At 43.6% G+C, this 20,000-nt stretch overlaps 1 protein-coding gene across 1 annotated transcript in view; it reads right to left on the reverse strand.

Moving 5' to 3' along the window:
- Positions 1–20,000, reverse strand: part of LOC138142143 (gamma-aminobutyric acid receptor subunit gamma-4-like) — a 59,138-nt gene that overhangs the window by 13,494 nt on the left and 25,644 nt on the right. Inside the window, exons 4-5 of the mRNA XM_069063123.1 lie at positions 1,513–1,733; positions 826–908 (exon numbers count right to left, since the gene is read on the reverse strand). Coding sequence (XP_068919224.1) covers positions 826–908; positions 1,513–1,733 — 304 coding nt within the window. The remainder of the gene's footprint in view (positions 1–825; positions 909–1,512; positions 1,734–20,000) is intronic.

Here is a 20,000-nt window from a genome sequence, read left to right on the forward strand (position 1 = left end):
TCTCTCTCTCTCTCTTTCTGTCTCTCTCTTTCTGTCTCTCTCTCTCTGTCTCTCTCTCTCTGTGTCTCTCTCTCTCCCTCCCTCCCTCCCTCTTTCTCTCCCTCTCCCTCTCTCTTTCCTCTCATATTTTATGTTTATTCATTTTTCCCATGCATTAATCTCATCTTCTCATCTAAATGCCCATTCCCAAGGGCAGATGGAGTATCTCTCTTGTCTGAGGAGCACCCACGGTGGTGAGCACAGGGCCTAACAGCTGAGTAGGAACCCAAACAATATTTGTTGCCTGTCTCTAGCGGTTCAGCTCTCTACCATCTCTGAAGTTTGAGTTCAATCGGCCTGCCGTCACCTTAAAGTGAAGGGTGTCAAATACAGAGAGATCAATTACTGGATGTGAAACAGGCCTCATTAGAAAATTGGTGAAGGCATAAGAAATGCCCCATCATCATCATCACTGAGCCTATCCTGCCCCTGGGACTCCCCCCTTTGGTATTACTTTGGTAGCCAGGTTTCTAGGGGTCCTAGCCTGAAGTAGCTGAAATGGACAGAATTACTTGGGGAGAATTGCCGCTCTTCCTCCATTGAGGTCTGCTTCTGTTTATGTGATCATATGCCAAAGGCTTTGGGAAGAAGGTTCTTAGTGCTGTGCTCTGCACTGGGGAAGGAGGCCAGTGCTGACAGAATGACTCAACAGGAATTCTAACGAATGGGAAAGCTCTCAGGCCCAGGGACCCAGGAATCAGTAAGAGGGAAAGGGAGCCAAGTGAGGTGGGGGGGGGAGGGGAAGATAAGAAAAAGGACCTGGGAATTTCCAGCGCAGGTACTTACAACTGGAGAAAATGAGAGGACAGGAGTGGGTGTCCATTGGGAAGTTCTGAAGCTGGAGGAGACATTCAGCTTCTATGGTCAGCCTAGTAAGGAGAAAGAGAGACAGAGATGCCTTGTGAAGCCAAGGATTCATCCTTCCTGCTAGCCAGCATCACAGCCTCATGGACTCATGGACTTCTAACTTGGAAAGGACCTCAGCCATCACCCAATGTCCCTTATCACGTGCACCATGGCTTAGAGCTCTGACTGGGTTGGAAAGAGTACTGGGTTAGGAGGCAGAGAAACAGGATCCAGATCCAGGTTTGGCCACTTCCTACCTGTGTAAGGTCACCTGGGTGAGCTTAGGCAAGTGATTTCCCTTGCCTAGGCATCCGTTTCCTCCCCTATAATGGGAGAGGCTTGAACTAGATGTCTCTAAGATTGCTTCTGACCCCAGATGCTATTATTTCTCTTACTCCTTCCTTTGGGGCCCTCCCCAACCATCACCAGAGCCAGAGGCCCCACTCAGGGTCATGACCCTAGACTGGTCAGCTCCTTGGCCCCACTCCCTCTAGGAAAGAATGCCAAGGCCAGGTCTTCCTGCACATTGAGAAAAAGGGGCCAACCAGGTCGAACAACCAAACCAAGTTCTCTGAATTGTTGTCTGTTGTTAAGTCCCATTCCCAAATCCTCCAGCACTCCACATACCTCAGGGTATAGAGAACCTTCCCATCATTCCAGATGCGCAACAACTGATTGGGGGTGGTGATCCAGTGCGAGTCAGCCCTCTTGGAGTTCCGGAAAAAGGTGTCAGGGATCCAGATGCGGCTTACCATGTTGCTGTTCAGAGTTAGGGCTTTCAGGGTGCTATTGAAGCGGAGGCGGCGATCATACCAGCTCTGGGCAAAGAAGATGTCAATGGTGTATTCCTAGCACAAAGGAAGGAAAGGCTCATTCGATTCCCCTGCACAGCAGAGCAGGTGGGACAAGAAAGAGAAGGCCATGACAGAAAGACAGGGGCTCCCCTCCATAGGACCCCAGGAGGCAGGAGCCCAGGAGGTTTGGTTCCTGAGCCTAGCATTTATGGTCACCTGAGGCACCTCTTGGGATAAGCTTTGCATTCCCTTTAAGTACCACAGCCTACGATCTATGATCCTAGTCTTTTCTCTCTTATTTACTCACTTTTGGGACTTAATACAAGACACTTCATCTCTCTGTAAAATGAGGGAGTTGGCTTCAGACAGCACAGATTGGCAGACAGAAGATCATAGTAACAGATTTAGAGATGGAAGAGTTGTCAGAAGTCAGTTCCCTCATTTTACAGTTAAAGAAGGTCATATCCTACTCAGCTTCTGAGGTAGGATCTGAGCACAGGTTTTCCTGACTCCAAGCCCAGTACCAGATATTTCCAGGAAACCTGGGTTCTATCCCTCAGTCCAAGATTGAGTGAGCAGGAAGCTCCAGGGTCAGTCTGAGCTTGGTCACAAGGACCTAGTTGGGGCACAAGACCTGGCCAGGATATGGAACATACCATCTCCTGGCTGAGCCCTCAGCCTTGGAGGATCTCACTTTGAACCAGTTCATAACTCACGTAAGATACGATACAAACATTCTCAAAGGCTTCAGGATCAGAATCATATCTGAGAGCCAGAAGAAAGCCAAGGGGACCTACAATGCCCCACACCCTCTATAACATCTCTGAGAAATGGTCACCTAGCCTTGACTTGAGGATGTCCAGTGAGAGGAGACCCACTACCTCCCAAAGCAACTCACTCAATTTGGGGGCAGCTCTCACAGTGAAGGAGGTCCTCCCCCCTTACATCAAGTCTAAATCTGCCTCTCAGCAACATTCACCTGGTGTTCTTCATTCTACCCTCTGAGGCCAAGCTGAATACAGCTAATCCCTCATTGGCATGACTGCCCTCCAAATACTTGAAGACAGCTACCCTACACTCATCAAGCCTTTGCATTTCCAGGCTGAACACTGCCACATCTTCCAGATACTCAGAATGAGTTCTGTTTTAGACATGCTCCATATGAGATGCTTAGAGGACTTCCAGTTGGAGATGTCCAATAAGCACTTGGCAACATGGGAGTGGTAGTCAGAAGAGAAGTTAGGGCTGGATAAGTAGATAAGGGAATCATCAGCATAGAAATTATAATTAAATTCATGGTAGCCAAAGAGATCACCAATTGAGACAGTCCAGAGGGAAGAGACAACAGCACTGCCCTCTTCTGGATGCACTCCAATAGCCTTCCCAAATGGCAGTGCCCCACACCCGTCACTAGACTCTCAGCTCTCTTCCTGTAGCCTGAGATCCCCTCTCTGGAGGGCTTTCCCTCCCACCTCATTACATCATTGAAGACAGTGGAGGCTAAAAGGAGCATTGAATGCCAATCCTTCCTCTGCTTCTTACTATCTCTGTGAACCTGGACAAATGACTAAACTTCTGAGCCTCCGTTTCTTTCCCTGTAAAATCAGGAGTTTGGGCTAATATCTAAGATCCTTTTTAGCATGAAATTCTAGGATTCTATTTCTTTTCCTTTTTCTGTGGATGTATGGGGTGGGGAGGAATAGGAGAAAGAGAGAGAGAGTCTCGCCTTCTCTCTTAGTCTCTGTCTTTATCTCCTTTATCTTTGTGTGTATGAGCTTCAGATACCAGGGGAGGCTGACTGGCCTAGGAGTGAAGGGAAGTTTGGGTAGGCTGCTTTGCAAGTAGTCCTTGGCAAGACTGGAGGAGAAAGGGGTCTTGGGAAAGAGCAGAGGAAGATGACGAAGGAGGAGACATGGAAGGCCAGTGGGATGAAGTGGCATTTCCCTATTAGCGAGTGGACTCTGGGCTGCATTTACTGTCTCCCTGCCATACAGAATGCATCTTGTCTTGCATATGTATGACATGCTAATTGAGCCTGGTGACCAATTTCTTCCCTAGCATTTCTGACATACTCAACAAAGAAATCATGACAGTAGAGAATAATATTCCATATATAATATTCTCTCTCTCTCCTCTCCCCCTCCCTCCCCCTTCCTCTTCCTCTCCCTCTTCCCCCTTAAAAATATATTTTTAAATCTTATAAACAATAGAGGCAAGGGTGGATATCCCTATTATTTAATAGGAATGCTTTTCCTTTCAGATTTTTCATTGAATACAATATTAGATTGTGGTTTCAAATCTATTCTTCATCATGTTAAGGAAAACTCCTACAATTCCAATTTTTAAACATAAATGAATGCTGTATTTTATGAGACAAATCTGTACCTGATATCATAAACTCTATTACCCCCCTCTTTTTTATTATATAAACAAGTAAGGAGCAGGGGGGCAGCATGTGCCAAGAACCTAGGAAAGGACAGTCTGAGTCTCAGACAAACCCATGAGCTTTACCTGTGGTGAGAGAACAATCTCTCAGAGACACCATGGGAAACAAAAAAATTTCAACCATCTGCATTATTATTATATTATTCTAAACCCAGAACTAAATTTTTGCTAAGAAAAATATTGAGGTTGGCCACCCTTGTAGCAGTGGAAATCCTGCTATATTTGAAGTCAGGAGACTTAGGTTCAAACCCTAGCTCTTCCTTTGTGACCTTGCACAAGTCTCTTTACATCTCTGGGTTTCATTTTCATGCATCTGAGCACAGGTTCCTTTAGTAGAATGGAAGTCCCTGAGCAGCTTGGTATGGTGGATAGGACACTGGATTTGGAGTCAGGAAGACCTGAGTTCAAATCCTACTCCCACACAAAACTCACAATCTAGACAGCGACTTTAGACAATTCATTTACCCTCTCTAGTCTCAGTTTTTTCAACTGTAAAATAAGGGGAATGGCCTCAAAAACCCTTTGTTCTAAATGTATGATTCTATTCATTTCATTTCTATATCTCTAGAACCTAAAATGATGCCTTGCATATAGTAGATGTCTAATGGATGGTTGTGGGAATCCTGGGAAGATGGTTATGGGTAAGGGGTCTCCCTTCCTCATTCCATATAAAGGAAAGAGTCTTCCAATGCAGCAAGATCAGGCATTACAAAAAGAAAATTGAAAGAATGTGCCACATTGGAGGAAGTAGGCATCTGGAAGTAGTAAGAGAAAAGGGGAGAAGAGACTCAATTGCAAGGACTTGGAGTCACCCTCATTTCCAGCATTGTGCTTGGGGACCCTCCTCTCATCTCTTTATAATTTGCCTATTGGGTTCAGCCTATGGTCTCAACTTAAGCGAGACCACCACAATAATGTGAGGGGAAAACAATTTTGAAAGACCTCAGAACTCTGCCCAAAACTGTGACCTATCAGGACTTCCAAAGAGTTATGATGGAATGTACCTTCTACCTTGTGGCTAGCTCTTAGTTTTAAATATGTGTGTGTGTGGGGGGGGTCATTTTGAAAAGATACTTTCCTGTGCTTATGTTTTTTCACATAAATTGATACTATATTTTGTCAACGGCTTCCCCTTACATCCATTAAAATAATTAGACTTTGTGTTATTTATATGGCTAAATGGCTAATTATGCTAATTATTTCCTAATATTGAACCATTCTTGCATTGTTGGTATGAATCCAATTTGGTCATAGTGAATTATTCTCTGACTATATTGTGTTTTCCTTTGCAATGATTTTATTCAGAATTTTGTCATTAGTTAACCTGGTGTTTGGTCTTCCTCTGCTTTGTCTCTTCCTGGTTTGGATATGAGAACCATATTTTTCCCATGAAATAAGTTTGGCAGAATATCTTCTCTGTATATTTTTAAGAATAATAATGGTAGTATAAGTAATAACTGATCTTTATATGTTTGTTTATTAGCATTCACTTGTAAAGCCATTTGACTCAGGTTTTGATATAATTCTAGAAACACAGAAAAAATATAAGAAAACAAAATTAAAGGCATAAAAATCAGAAAATAATAAGCAAAATTATTTTTAATTGTTGAAGACATCATGATATACTTAGAAAACCTTGGAGAATCAGCAAAGAAACTAATTGAGATGATTAATAGCTGAAATAAAGTAGCAGGAAGCCAAATAAATCCACAGAAACTATCAGTGTTTCAATTCAGTAATAAGAAAGACCAGGAAGAAACAATCATACAAGAAATTTCATTAAAAATAATGACAATATCCATAAATATACGGGACTTAACCTACTAAGACACAAGCGAAATTTATATAAATGCAATCATAATATTCTGCTTATAGAAATTAGATAGCCAATTCTCATGTTTGGGCAATGCTAATATAATAAATATTCTAATGCTTCCTAAATTAATTTAGCGATTTAGTATCATACCAATTGAATTGCCAAGTAGACAGTTTATAGAGCTACATAAAACTTTAACAAAATTTACTTGGAAGAGGAGCAAAAGGCTCAGAATCTCAAGGAAAATAATGAAACAGTGTAACTGAATGGGGGCATAGAATTACTAGATCTCAAGCTATATCAAAGAATGGTAGCCATCAAAACTATCTGGTGTTGGTTAAAATAACAGAAAAGTCGATAGTGTAATAAATTAGATAAACAAGAAACAAAGGCAACTGAAAGCAGTAGCCTAGTGTTTGATAAGTCTAGGAACATTGGAGAGGGAATTCTTTTTTGACAAGAATACTGTGCAAAACTGGAAAAAAATTGTCACAAATTGGGTCTAGGTCAACATCTTACATCATATGCAACAATAAGCTCAAAATGGGTACATAATCTGAATATAAAATGTGACATCATATCAAAAAATTATAACAGATTTAGATTCAGTACCTTTCACAGCTATAGTCAGGGAGAGAAATCTTAACCAAACAAGAAAGTTATGAGAACATAAAGACAAAACAACAAATTTCAGTTGTATGAAAAATCTAAAAAAAACTTTTGTATGAATAAAGTCAATGGAGATAAGTGGATAAAAATGAGTAAAAGTTTTTGCATCAGACATCATCAATAAGTGTCTAATATCTAAGATATCCAGAAAATGGACCTAAGTATGTATTACCAAGAATAATTACCTCAATATATAAGTGGACAAAGGATATGAACACTTTTCAGAAGAAGAAATGTAAACTATAACTGACCTTTTGAAAACATTCTCTGAATCACTAATAGAAAGAGAAATATACATATAAACAACTCTGATGTTTTCCCTCACATCATGTAACTTGGCAGAGATGACCCCCTAAATGGGAATAGTGAATATTAAAAGGGCTGTGGGAAGACAGGTACCCAAATAAACTGATGCAAGAGTTATGAATTGCTACAATGATTCTGAATATCAGTTTGGAAATATGCAAGAAAAGTGCCCTTGCAAGCTCACTATTGGGCCTTTACCCCAAGAAAGTCAACGACAAAGGTCCAATATATGCCAAGATATTCCTAGCAGCACTCTTCCTAACAAAAAACAAAACAAAACAGGTGCTCAACATTTCAGACATGGTCAAAAAACTTATTATATTGTATTGAATATAATGGAATGTTGCTGTGCAGAAAGAAATTATAAAATTATAAAATTCTTTGGGAATTAATTTCTGGAATTAATGGAATTATGAATTCCATATGTGAATAATGGAAAATATAAATTTCTATGGGAAGATTTCAATTAACTGTGAAAGAGTGAAAATAAGCTGAACCAATTGACTGTGAGCTCCTTGGGAGCAAGGACTGTCTCCTTTCTTTGTATCCTAGAGTTTTAACCTGGTCCATAGCTTATCCTGGTCCATAGCAGGCACTTATTTATTTATTAATGCATGGGCATTGACTGACTGACCTCATCAATGTAAATGAAAATAAGACTGAAAGCAAACTAAGTACCTGAAAATCCCATGATGACTCTAGACAACAGATAACAAAACATTTCTCTACTCATGATGAGATGGCAGGCGAATAATAGTGTATGCATTTCAGATATGGTCACTGCACCCAGTATATTCACTAAACTTTTCTTTGTTCTAAATGATGAGTCAATGCAATTTGGGGAGATTTGGGGATTTGTTTTTGCTTATTTTTCTAGAAAGGATTGATATAAAGACAAAAGCCATTGGTGATATACACATTTAAAAAAAATAAAGCAGGGGGCCTAAAAGAGACCAAAGATACTATAAATGCTAAAGTCTTTTCAAATTCCTCCTAGGGCCTTTGCACTCTGCTCAATCCTTCAGAGGTCCAGGAATTGCCCCTTTGATGTAGTTATGCCACACTCATGACCAAGATTGCTTGATTTGATTTTTCATAGGCTGTCTCATGAATTACCTACAACTCACCATTCGATTCAAACCCTTGTTCAAAGTAATTCCTCTTTTTTCCCCCTTGATTGGGTTGGGTCTAGTAAGGGGGCACCCAGGTTGGGAGCTAAGTCTTACAAGTGTCAGATGGGTGGGATGTGAGTACTGTTTTTGCTTTTCTTTTTGCGATGTGTTCTACCTCTTAGACTGCTCTGAGGTCTGTTGTACATGGAGTATCTTATCACTACCATTTCCCATGACTGAGGGCAGATCACTTTTCCATCCTTTCAGGAATTTCTGTATCATGTGATGGGAAGGCCATTGGCATATCTCACACCACTAAGCTAGCCACAGAAAATTCTCTTTAGTATCTTACAAGTGTCCATTCGTGACATACAAGCAGCCCCACTCAACCATATTGAGTGAACTCTCTTCCAAGTAGGTCACATTTCTGGAGAACTGACATATTGGGAATCTCATGTGGCCATGTGGCAGGTCTCATCTCGCATGGGTCAAGCAAGCAGAAGTAGCACTATTCCTGAAAGACTGATACATAGTCTGAAGCTCACGGCCATGTGGCAAGCTGGAGAGCGGGACTGGTTGGAACCTAACTTTATCATGTTCATGCAATAAGTTGTAAATTCAGGTCAACTGACCGATTGAGATTCATAGATTCTGTCCAGGCCATTTGGCATCATGTAGATAAACAATCAGTTGTTTTCCTGAATAGGTTATTTTTCTATTGGTAATTTTGATGCCTTGAAGACACAAGCTCAGAGTACAATTTGAAACACAGCAGTCGAATTGAAACCTATTAAAATTGAATGGCTAAGCTTGTTTCCTGTTATCTCACTATTCAACAAGCACATTTATTAGTTTGTACTCAAGAGCCTTCTTGGGGGAAGGAATAAAAGTTGATGGGCGAAAGTTTGGCTTAGAAGAGAAGAGAATAAGGAAAGGACTCACATGCTCCTCGGCTGCTGTCAGTAGTGGGTGGTCCAAGATCAGAACAAGAGGTGCTGGCCTGGGAGTATGGAGTCCTGAGTCTCAGACCCTCTCCTGCCATCACCTCATTGAGTGACTTTGAAGCTCAGACAAGGGGAGACTTGCCCAGTTTCCCCAAATCTATAACTATAGGAAGTAGTTGGACAGAAGATCCCTTGGAGCCCTGCTAGTTCCAGCACTCTCCAAGTAAGAGTATTCAAAAGTATATCCAATGACTTAATATTCAATGACTCTGAACTGAGACCATAGCTCAGAATTAGGGGCCAGGCTTTCAGCTGGTCACTAGTAACTGAAATGACCAGAAAAGACTTTAGGGATAGGGAACATTTTGTGGAAAGCCCAGTGATGCCTAGCTTTCCATCTGAGATGCTTTCAGAGGTCTTGGGGAGTTAAAGCCATATGTCCAAAGGAGATCTCAACCCCCCCATTAAGGACTATGAGCACTGAAAAGAGGACCAGCTTTTGTTGTCACTCACTGAACAAGCCCCCATTTCCATCTGCTCATTGCCTTGCCGGGGTCCACATCCTCCAATGAGTACTATTTGCCCATGGAGGGTTTGAAGCCAAAATTTAGATATATGAGTCATATATATAAGGGATGATATTTAAAGTTGATGTTAGCACACATTCTTGGAGCCTAGACCCTTTAAAATCCAAAGTAGACATAGTCCCTTCAAGACATCATGTTCCCTTTCTAACCTCTACATGTAGGGGAAGATGAGAAACCAGGTTTTCTCATGAATATAATTGGGGCTAGTAGAGGAGATGAGATTAAGGCAAAACAACAATTGAGCCTCACAGTGTTTTGAATTCTTTCAGTAATCTGGAAGAAGATAGGAGTTCATGACACCAGGGTCTGTTCTCCATGCCTCATTTCATGGGTAAGGTGAGATTTCTTATATGCATTCTATAACACGACATCTGTTCAGATGTACCTTTGTACGTGATGCAGGATCAGATGAAGGCAAACTTTGCATGAAGAATCACTGCATCTCAGGGTTTCATGGGGCCTAGGAAGACGTCCCTTTCAGCCTCCAGACCCAAAGTCCTTTAGGGACTCCAGTTCTGGCCATCACACATCAAGAAGGCCACTGACAAGTTAGAGAACATTCAAAGAAAAGCCATCAGGAGAGTAAAGGCTCTGAGAACCAGGGCATGGGAGAAATAGTTGGAGGAAATAGAGCTGTGTAGTCTGTCATTCTCAAGCTATCTGTCAAAGACAAGCCTTTGAAGGATGAGAAAGTTACCTTCAAGTATGTGAAAGGCCCTCTTGCCAAAGAAGGATTAGACTTCTCTCCATGGCTTCAGGGGGCAGAATGAAGACCAGTAGGTGGAATCTCTAGGGAATATGACTTGGGCTTGATTTTAGAAGATGGGAATGAGTTGCTACTCATGAGATAGTGAGGTACCCATGTCTGGAGGCATTCAAGTGAAAGCTTGAATCCCTGTTAGGGGAGACTCTCAAGGAGATTCCTAAATGCAGCAGGAGGTCAGAAGAGGTGCCTCCTAAGAGCCTGCCCCTTCAGCTGCCTGTATGACCCTTCAGCAGAGGGGCCATTTCCTCCTTGCCTTCTGGGCCCCAGGCTTGGTCCTTACCCTTCCATGTCCCTTCTTGCTGGAGTCAGGAAGTCATTGAGCTCTTGGCTTTTGTATACAAGCCCAATGACCTAGTTCCGAAGCTTTTAGCTTCTGCTTAGCAGCAGTGGTGGCCAGGGAATTCGGAGAGTCCTTGAGTTTAGACATGACATCAGCCAGACTGCAAGCAACTGGTGGCCGGCAGACCCATCTGTCTGCACTCGCTGATGAGGCTGTTATTAAAACAGTAACTCTGTGGCCATAGGATGCTCAGAAGGCAGGTGGAGCGCCAGAATGGAGGAGGAGAGTTCTGGACACCTTGGGGCCAGAACTCGGAGGCCCTGCAGGACAGTGCCTGGTGTTATTCTTCTGCTCTCACCCCCACCCACTGTCAGCCTTTGTTATTTCTGTCACTATGAGGTACTGAGCAGAGAAGAAGCCAGAGTGTAAGTAGCCTTAGAAAGACAGGAAGGACTCAAGGTAGTGAGGAGGGCCTCTACAAGGCCTTTCACCAGGTCCAAGTCAACCTTGCAATAGAATGGGACCTGCTTGGGCCAGTCCCTTGGCAGCTGCCTTTCTCCTTGGGTCTTTGGCAGGGGACGCAGTACATCTGTAATGGTTTCTGGGGAAAGGCAGTATGGGGACAGTGGTATAGGCACACAATTATGAGTCGGAAAACTTGGACTTCCCTCCTGGGCTCTGTTGCCAACTAACTGTATGACCTTGGCCAAGTAACTCCTCCTCTCTGGGCCTCAATCTCCTCCTCTGGAAAATGAAAGGGCCCTTCCAGCACTGATATTCTATTTACTTGACAGGTTGGTGGGAGGGGTTGTCATGGTGCAGAGGGCAGTATGGGGCTGAGGTCTGGTGCTACTGAGGGACCAGCCTATCATGGGTGCCGTCATGCCACAAGGGAAGGAGGGAGGACCCATCCCCAGAGAGTTCTGGAGGTGATCGCACCTTCTGCCTCCAGAACCCTGGGGTAAAGCACCAGGCTAGTGGATGGTGCAGGGCAGAAGCATCCCCTTCCCCACGTCAGCACCCTGGAACAAAGGCCCACTTCAACTGTGTTAGTTCTGGGGTTGAAGAAGAGGACACAGTAAGACAAGAGAGGGGCGGCTATGTCACCCACCAACATGACCCTCGTTAGCATCACAGCCAACAAGTTTGAAGGGCCGCAGGGAACTCAGTGCACGTCACTCCCTTTGATCTTTACAACAACCCTGTCAGGCAGATATTGTGGCCATTACTCTCCCCATTTTAGAGATAAGAAAACTGAAACAGAGATGAAGTGACTTGATTAGGGTCACACAGTATCTGAGGCAAGATTTGAACCCAGGCCTTGTGGACATTGGGTCCCACACACTCTCCACCGCTCTGGCCTGTGTCTCCTACACTCATACCCTGACACCCAGATAAGTCCCTATACTTTCTCTCCTTTGCCCTGTGAGGCTCTCTCTGGTAACTGAGTACATAGGAAAAGAAACTTTGGAATGCAGATGTTCACAGCTCCTTTCCAGGCAAAGGTGACAGGTGGCCTTCCTGACCCTCTCTTAGCTCTGAGGAAGGAGGCCCAGGTTTGAATGCTCTTCCTTCTAGCCCCATCTGTCAGCTGATGTTTCTACTTGGCCATTGTAGCAAGCAAAGCATTAACCTCCTGTTTAGCCATGCCTTTGGAAGGCAGGCTCAGAAACTCTCCAGAGGCCTGTGAAAGACCCCCTTCTATGCTGCTCTCAGGCTAATGTATCCCTCCCACTAGAAGGCCATACAGATCCCCAGTGACAGGGTGACTACTGCTTCAGCCTGCTTGGGCCACTCCGCCTTTGAGTACCCCCATTAGGAAACAGTGGGGCATACCACCACATGCACTCACATCCCACACCTGCTCTCATGGAGCTCAGTTTCCTACAAAGGCTTATTTGGTTCGGACTCTCTAAAGAGTCCAAGCTACTTGCTTATGCCTTGGCAAAATAAGGACACTCTTGCCTGACAGTTACCCAGGGCTCTAGTGCTCCCCGTCACTAAGAGCTTCTGGGATAGCCCTAGGGCAAGTCATTTCTTTTCCTCTGGACTCAGTGTCTCCATCTGGCAAAATGCAGAATTGGACAAGACAATCTACTTGTCACTGAAACCTTCTGTAATTGGGAGAGGGCTTCTGTGATTCTAGAATGGGGTTCTGTAATTCTAGGAGGGGGTTTGTGATTCTAGGAGAGGGTTTCAGGATTCTAAAAGGGGGTTGTGTGATTCTAGGAGGGGCTTATGTGATTCTAGGAGAGGGTTCTGTAATTCTAGGAGGGAGTTGCATGATTCTAGTAGGGGGGTTCTTAACCTTTTTGGTTTGTTTCATCATGGACCCCTTTGGCTATCTAGGAAGTACATGTGATATCTAAGGCCCCTATGAGCTCCAAAATCCTCTCCAGTAAGGGAGCGGCTAGTTGTCATTAGTGAGGAAGGAAGGGCAAGGGTCATTCCTAAGTCTCTAAGGCAGAGAAAGACTGCCCTTCAGGTGTCCCCTGGGTGGCATTTGGGTGCTCTCTGGTTTCGGGTGAGCACTGCTCACCAGCTGCCCCAGGCATGACTTGGATAAGCGGGGGTGGGGATAGCTAGACAAGCCCAGGGTGACCTCCCTTCTCAGCCCTGCTCCTTTGACACTGCCTGGCCTGGCATGCTGAGTGGGCACCCCCGACACCTCGTTGATTGATGGATTGATGGTGCCAGAAGGTGGTAATTGCGTTCTTCAAACTGCCACATATGAACTCTGGTCGTCCTTCAGCACTTGGCATGCCTGACATTCTCAAAAACCTCCCTCCCCTCCCCCTAGTCTTGCTTGTTCCAAGCTCTTGCTCGTGCCAAACTCCCATCTGCCAACTTCTCCTAAAACTCCATAATTGGGTAAGGAAAAAAGACAAATGGTCTTTGTATCTCAAAGTCACACAGAGGGACAATGGGGATGGGGCTGAAGATGGGGATAGAGGAGGGGATAAGGATGGGGAGCTTGGTTTTCTCAACTCCTAAACAGAGAACTACAGTCCATGCTCCACCCTCCTAAAGACTGATGGACTTTGAAGAGGAGTCCATTCAACCCAATGAGCAATTATGAAGTGCTTACTGTGTGCCAGACCCTGGGCTTGGTGCTGGGAATATAGGCCCTGCCTTCAAGGACCTTCCATTCAACTAGGAAGATAGGATGTATCTTGAAGTAGATGTGAAACAGATAAAAGCCATACAAAATCATTTTCAGAAGGGCAGAGGGGAGAGGAATCAGGAAATGTCTTCTGTAGGAGATAGTATCTGAGTTGTGCTTTGAGGGAGAACATTCCAGGCCTGTATGGGAGAGAGGTATGGAGGTCTTTTCATTGAAAAATAAGGCTTGCTAGGGTGTCATGCAGGCAGACACTTGGGATACTCCTGTATAGAATAGGTAGAAAGCCAATGATCACAGCCTTATAGTGTCAAAGAGGACTGAGCTTGGAAGTCAGCAGTGATTTGGGAACGAATCTCTCCTCCAATACTTCCTGTGACTGTGGACATATCACTTAGCCTTTCTGAGCCTCAGTTTCCTCATCTAAAAAATGAGGAAAATGAGATCTGCAGCACTCACTTCCCAAGATGGTTGGGAGGTACTTTTGATGATTGCTATTACACAAATAAACAAAGTGGATCCTTTTCCAACTGACTTCACCATTTCAGCAATATTTAGGTCTGTGTTTTGCTTATGATTCCCTAAGGCCCAGCATTTCAGCAGCTAGCCCATAGTAAGGGTCCAAGAGAGCCACCACTGCAATTCATTTCTAATCTACTGCCCTGTGCCGACTCCCAGGAAGACACCAGCAGATGTAGGAATGGATACTGGCTAAGAGATTGTAAAGACAAAATGGATCTCTCCACTTAGCTCCCTGGGCTTGGACAAGATCTCTTTGCTTTGTTCCAGTGAATGGAGCCTCAAGGGAATTATCATCAGAAGAGATGATGAATGGGAAGAGGGTGCTTCCCTTCTTCCCTTGATCTCTAGCATTGCTTCTGACTTTTCCAGCAAATTATCAGTTATCACTCCATCTAGTTTGCATCCTTCAGACTGCCTAGATACTCTCTTTGTCGCTTAGTGGGATGAAGTCTAAATTCCATAGAGACTTCTCCCCAATAATTTGGGGGCTTTAGTTTGCTTTGTGCCCATTGATATGTGCTCAAAGCATCTTTTTACTGAAAAAAATGTTATTGGTCTGGACTTCTGATTTCCTCCTTGTGGGGGAACTGCCTGGTGGAAATTCCAGTCACTAATATAAGTGAGCAACTTTTCTGTAACTTAGCATCTTAGAGAGCTGCTTGGGACAATAAGAGGTAAAGTGACTTGCACAAGATCACTCAGTTTGTATATGTCAAAGGTGATATTTGAACCTAGGCCTTTCTGACTCCAAGACAGGCCCTCTTTCCACTTTGCCATGCTGTCTCTCAGATATCACATCAACTTATTTTCATATCAACTTAAGCAAAACATAAACTCTCTGGCCTCAGTCTTCCTCTGTCTAAAATGAGAGCTAGGAGTAGTGTAGACAACCTTGAAGATGTGTCTAAACACCCAAATTTCCCTACCTTGTACCTGCTGCTCCCTCTACCTTCTCTTTTGTCAGTTTCAATAAATATACCAAGAGAAGAAGGACATGAGGCAGGCCCAACCAAGATTTCACTATGTCAGGAAAGAAAAGTTTCTTTCTAAAGAAAATACAGCTGGCCTCCATGGGGATGTGTTTTTATGGGGATTGTTTTTTGGATAAAATGCTAACTGAGGTCCCTTCCAATTTTAACATTCTGGGATTCTGGAAAATTCCAAAAGTGCTGAACTTCCATTGATAAAATGAGCAAGAGAGAGAGAGAGAGAGAGAGAGAGAGAGAGAGAGAGAGAGAGAGAGAGAGAGAGAGAGAGAGAGAGAGCTAAAACACTTGGAGGGGTTGTTGATACAACTGCAAATCATAGTGTGGACAACAGAGATTTTTCATCTACTTGGCTTTTCTTGGCTGAATCTTTTTGAGTAATTACAGATCTTGCTTTGGAAGCTCTGCAGTGTCCTGGGACTTGAAACAATCAATACGATGTCATTTGCAAACAGAAACATCTGCAAGACCTCAGCATCTATAGACGATCCCTCTTCCATTTGGACATTTTGTTGGACATCCTTGGGGACGGTGGTGGCAAGCATACATCTCCCTGCTTTATGCCTTACTTGGTATTCAGAATCAGGATTGTGCTTCAGAGTTCTCTCTACTGCTGCATGTTTTAAGGAATCTTGTTCGATTTTGACACATGGGAAAACTAAATAATACCAAGAACAGCTAACATGTATATAGCACTTCACTTCCTGCTTAGTCCCTGGTTGGTTCCACCTTGACATCAACTGCCTTGTCCTCCAAAGGAGGGGTATCCACTCCACCCTGGGAGATCCTCACTCATGACTAAGTTTTTCTCTGGAACCACCTTTTCTAGAGGAATGCTAAACCATGCTGGTCACTTAATTTCCTGCTCACTCCTTCCAAACCAGTTGCCCTTACTCCCATGCTGGTTCCCTCTCCCCTCCCCTTTCTAGTGCTTTGTCTTCCCCAATTAAAATGTAAGCTCCCTTTAAAAAGCCTTGGAACAGAGCAAGTATTTAATAAATGCTTTATCTATTTGTCTGTTCAGCTACCTATCTATCCATCAATCTATCATCTACCTACCTACATATCGGTGCATCCATCTATACGTGTATCATCTGTCTGCCAATCTATCTGTTCATTGATCTATAATTTATGTCTGTCTATCCATCCATCCCTCCATCTACCTATCACCTATCTATCCATCTATCCATCCCTTGATCTATCATTTCTGTCTATCTAGCATATCTATAGCCATCCATGCATCTTTGCAAAACACTTTACAGTCATGATCACATTGGCTATAATGATGATGGAATTTGGTTTTTAATATGCACACAGGTTCATTTTGTTGATTCAATGCATTCCACTTGAATTTGTCTGAGTTACCTATAAGTATACCCCACTTAATATTCTTAATTGGTTCCAAGGAAACATGGCATTAGGTAAAATAACATCGCAGGGGGCTGTAGGAACAGTGTGCTAAATAGGCAGCCAGCTGAATGATGTTCCAGGGACTTCCCAGTGGGGTTTGCTTATAATGTATTCATGACACTAGTGAGGAATGGCATTGATTGGGGGGTATGCTCCTATTATGTAGTGAATCTGTTCTTTCTTACCCCATGTCCACAAGAACAAGCATTATTATGTTAATAATAACAATAGCTAGCATTTATGTAGCACTTTAAGGTTTGCAAAGGGCTTTACATACATAATTACATTTCTCGTTATCCTGAAAATTCAGTTTCCAAAGGCTCAGTTGTACATTTAGTGTACTATCACTCCCTTCTCCATCATCAGCATTAAAAAACACTTAAACCTTTACCTGTATAGGTATATATATTTCTTTCCAAGATCACCTGGAATGTGCAAAGCCATTGTCCTTCAACAAAAAGGTGAGTAGAATTAAAGCTCAAGGGGGTTATGGAATGGGAGATTTGGTCAGGTAAGGCCAAACGACTTCTTTGAACCATTTTGAGACAAGAATTTTCCATAGCCAGACAAGAAAAGGACATCGCAGGTCGCAGATCTATAAAGCCTGAGCTGGAAAAGTCCCTGAAGATCATCTAGTCTAACCCTATAACTTTAGATCATAAGTGCCTCTTGTTATATCCCCAGGGTTTAGCACAGTCTCTGGAACATAGTAGGTGCTTCATAAATATTGACTGATTAAAAGACTGGAGAAAGTAGAAGGGACATACATGACTAAGGTCACATAGTCAGGGACAGAATGAGGGACAAAACTCTGGACTCGTGACCAGTGGGCGTGGCAGCCAAATGTCTTGTCTATTGTAGGGCACCAAGGCATAGTGTGTAGGGGAACAATCCAGCAAGTGCCCTGAATGCCTCTTGATTCCCCTGTTCTATCTTTGCCAAGTTTGTCTTAAGCATGTGACCTCTCTGGGTTTTCAGCGTCTTGGGGTAATCTATTTCAAGCATTCTCCTTTCTGCTCCGACGCCTCATCACCATCTGTAGGTGACCAGGAGCTCTCAGAGGCTCTGCCTCCTCCAACTTTTCAGAAACAGAAAAGCCTTTGAGTCCAGACCCAGGGATGGAGTATTTGCCTATCATCTGAGGCCCAGTCTAGCTAATGATGGAGAATCTCAGCACTAGGACATTAACCAGGGGGTCATCTCTCTCCTAGTCACAGCAGTTCTTGCCAACAGTCTGCTAAGCCAGTGAGGGGCCAAAGCCTGCGCTGGTAGAAGGAGTGGATCCTTGTAGTATTGAAGGAAATGTGACATCACGAAGGGCTCAAGTTGTTACTTCATGACCGTGTCTACCTAGCTAGGCACCCCCCCCCTTGGCTGCCCCATCTCTGAATCCTACAATGTCAGTCAGAGCTGAAAGGGACTGACTCTATCCATCCACATTCATGACTCTCAGGGATAAATGGGGTTTTGAAGACCGTCTACTAGTGCAGGAATCTCCTATATGCCATCCCCAACAAGCTATCCTCCATTTACTTAATGTGCCGCCCCTCCTGAGGCAGCCCCATTCCAAGTATGAGAGATCTAATATGTGGGGTCAGAGGACCAGACACTAGAACTGTAAGGGAGCTCAGAAGTTATCTAGTCCAACCCCCTTTGTTTTATAGAGGGGGAAACTGGGGCCCAGGGATGAAGACTAGCTTGCCCAAGACCACATGGGAAGTAAGTGGCAAAGCTGAAATCTTCTGGCTCTCTGGTCTGTTCTACCTCCTCATCAACTACCTTGCCCACCTAAAGATGATTCTGCTCTGGGCAGGGGGTGAGGCATCCTCATTGATTGGTGAGTTCCTACCTGGAACCACCCAGCACTTTTCCCAGCATCTTTTATGGTGCAAGAGGGAAGAGCACTGAACTTGGAGTCAGGAAAATCTGAGATTGAATCCTGCCTCAGTCCTTTATGTGATCCTGGGCAAGTCATTTAACCTTGCCTCGGTTTCTCTATCCATAAAATGAGAATAATAATAGAAATTACTTCCCAGGGTTGTGTGAGGGACAGATGTAAACCTTAAAGCCTCATAGGGCTAGCTATTATTTAGAGGTTTTTCTTACAACAAGCTGAAATGTCCCTAATCCATGCTCTTCATGGCTTTAGAGATCTCATCTATATGTCCTCTCCCCCTCCAGCCTCCCATACTGTAAGAGGCATCAGTTTTTGGCCTTCCAAAATGTTGCAACATCGGTAGATACACCAAACATTGACTGGTCCTGCCCCTGGGCATTGACCCTGCTGATAATCCTCATTGCCTTCACTATATCTCATATGCTTAGCCTAAAGAGGCCTTGAGCAACAGATAGCCTATGCCCTCCCTCCCCTGTAGAAGCCCCACAGCTCTCTGAGCTCCCCGTCCAAGGGATATAGCCAGGACCCTAAATGATGCTGTTTTGATGTTGGGTCTGGCTGAAGGTGAGACACTGGTGGTCTCTTCAAATCCCTTTTCTCTGCTTTTTGCTGCCTTATTTCCCCTGGGGCCACTCCAATATCTCTTAGGTCCTAGGTACCTAAGTACATATTAGCTTTCATAATTTCTGTAGACAGCAAAGGGAGCATAGCTAAGAGCCTTTGATTTAAAGAATCAAGAAATTCCCTTAGTGGTGGTGGTGGGGGCACTTAGGGAAAGGGAAGGGGAGAGTGGCTGACACCAAAATGTACATAGTAGAGGGGCAGCAGGAGACACCTGTTGAGTCTCTCCCCCCACCCTGTCCTTGTGTCTGTCCCTCCTAAGTAATGACTGCCCCCACTCCCCATCGAATTTATGGGGGAAGATAAGAGTCTCTAACTTGGGACTTGTGAATTCATTTATGTATTCAGCTATTTACCTATCTATCTGTTTATACTATTTTGATAACTATATTTCAATATAATAAATTTCCTTTATAATTCTATAGATTTCATTTTCTTCATTTAAAAACACAATCCTGAGAAATACATAGGCTTCACCAGCCTGGCTGCCCAAGGGAGATCAGTGATACACAGTTAAGGTGACTAAATGACCAGCCTCCCTCCGGGACACAGAAAGAAAGCAAATCCTGAGAATCTCCAGCTTGCATTGGAGAGCTAACTGGGTGGGGGGGGGCGGGGAGCTTCCTAGGGCACTAACATTTATAGGATCCTGCAGTACTTACAATCCTTCAACAGCACAGAAACATCTGAGCTCAGCTCTTAGTTACCATGAAGAGTTAAAATAAAAATAATAGTAATAGTTAAAATTTAGATAGCTCTTTAAGGTTTGCAAAACATTTTACATATGTTAATTCATCTAATCCTCAATGACAACTCTGGGAAGTATTATTCCCATTTTA

This window comes from Petaurus breviceps, unplaced genomic scaffold (genome assembly GCF_028583685.1).
Source record: "Petaurus breviceps papuanus isolate PSGF00001 unplaced genomic scaffold, PetGlider_PUasm1.0 90535, whole genome shotgun sequence".
NCBI lineage: Eukaryota > Metazoa > Chordata > Mammalia > Diprotodontia > Petauridae > Petaurus > Petaurus breviceps.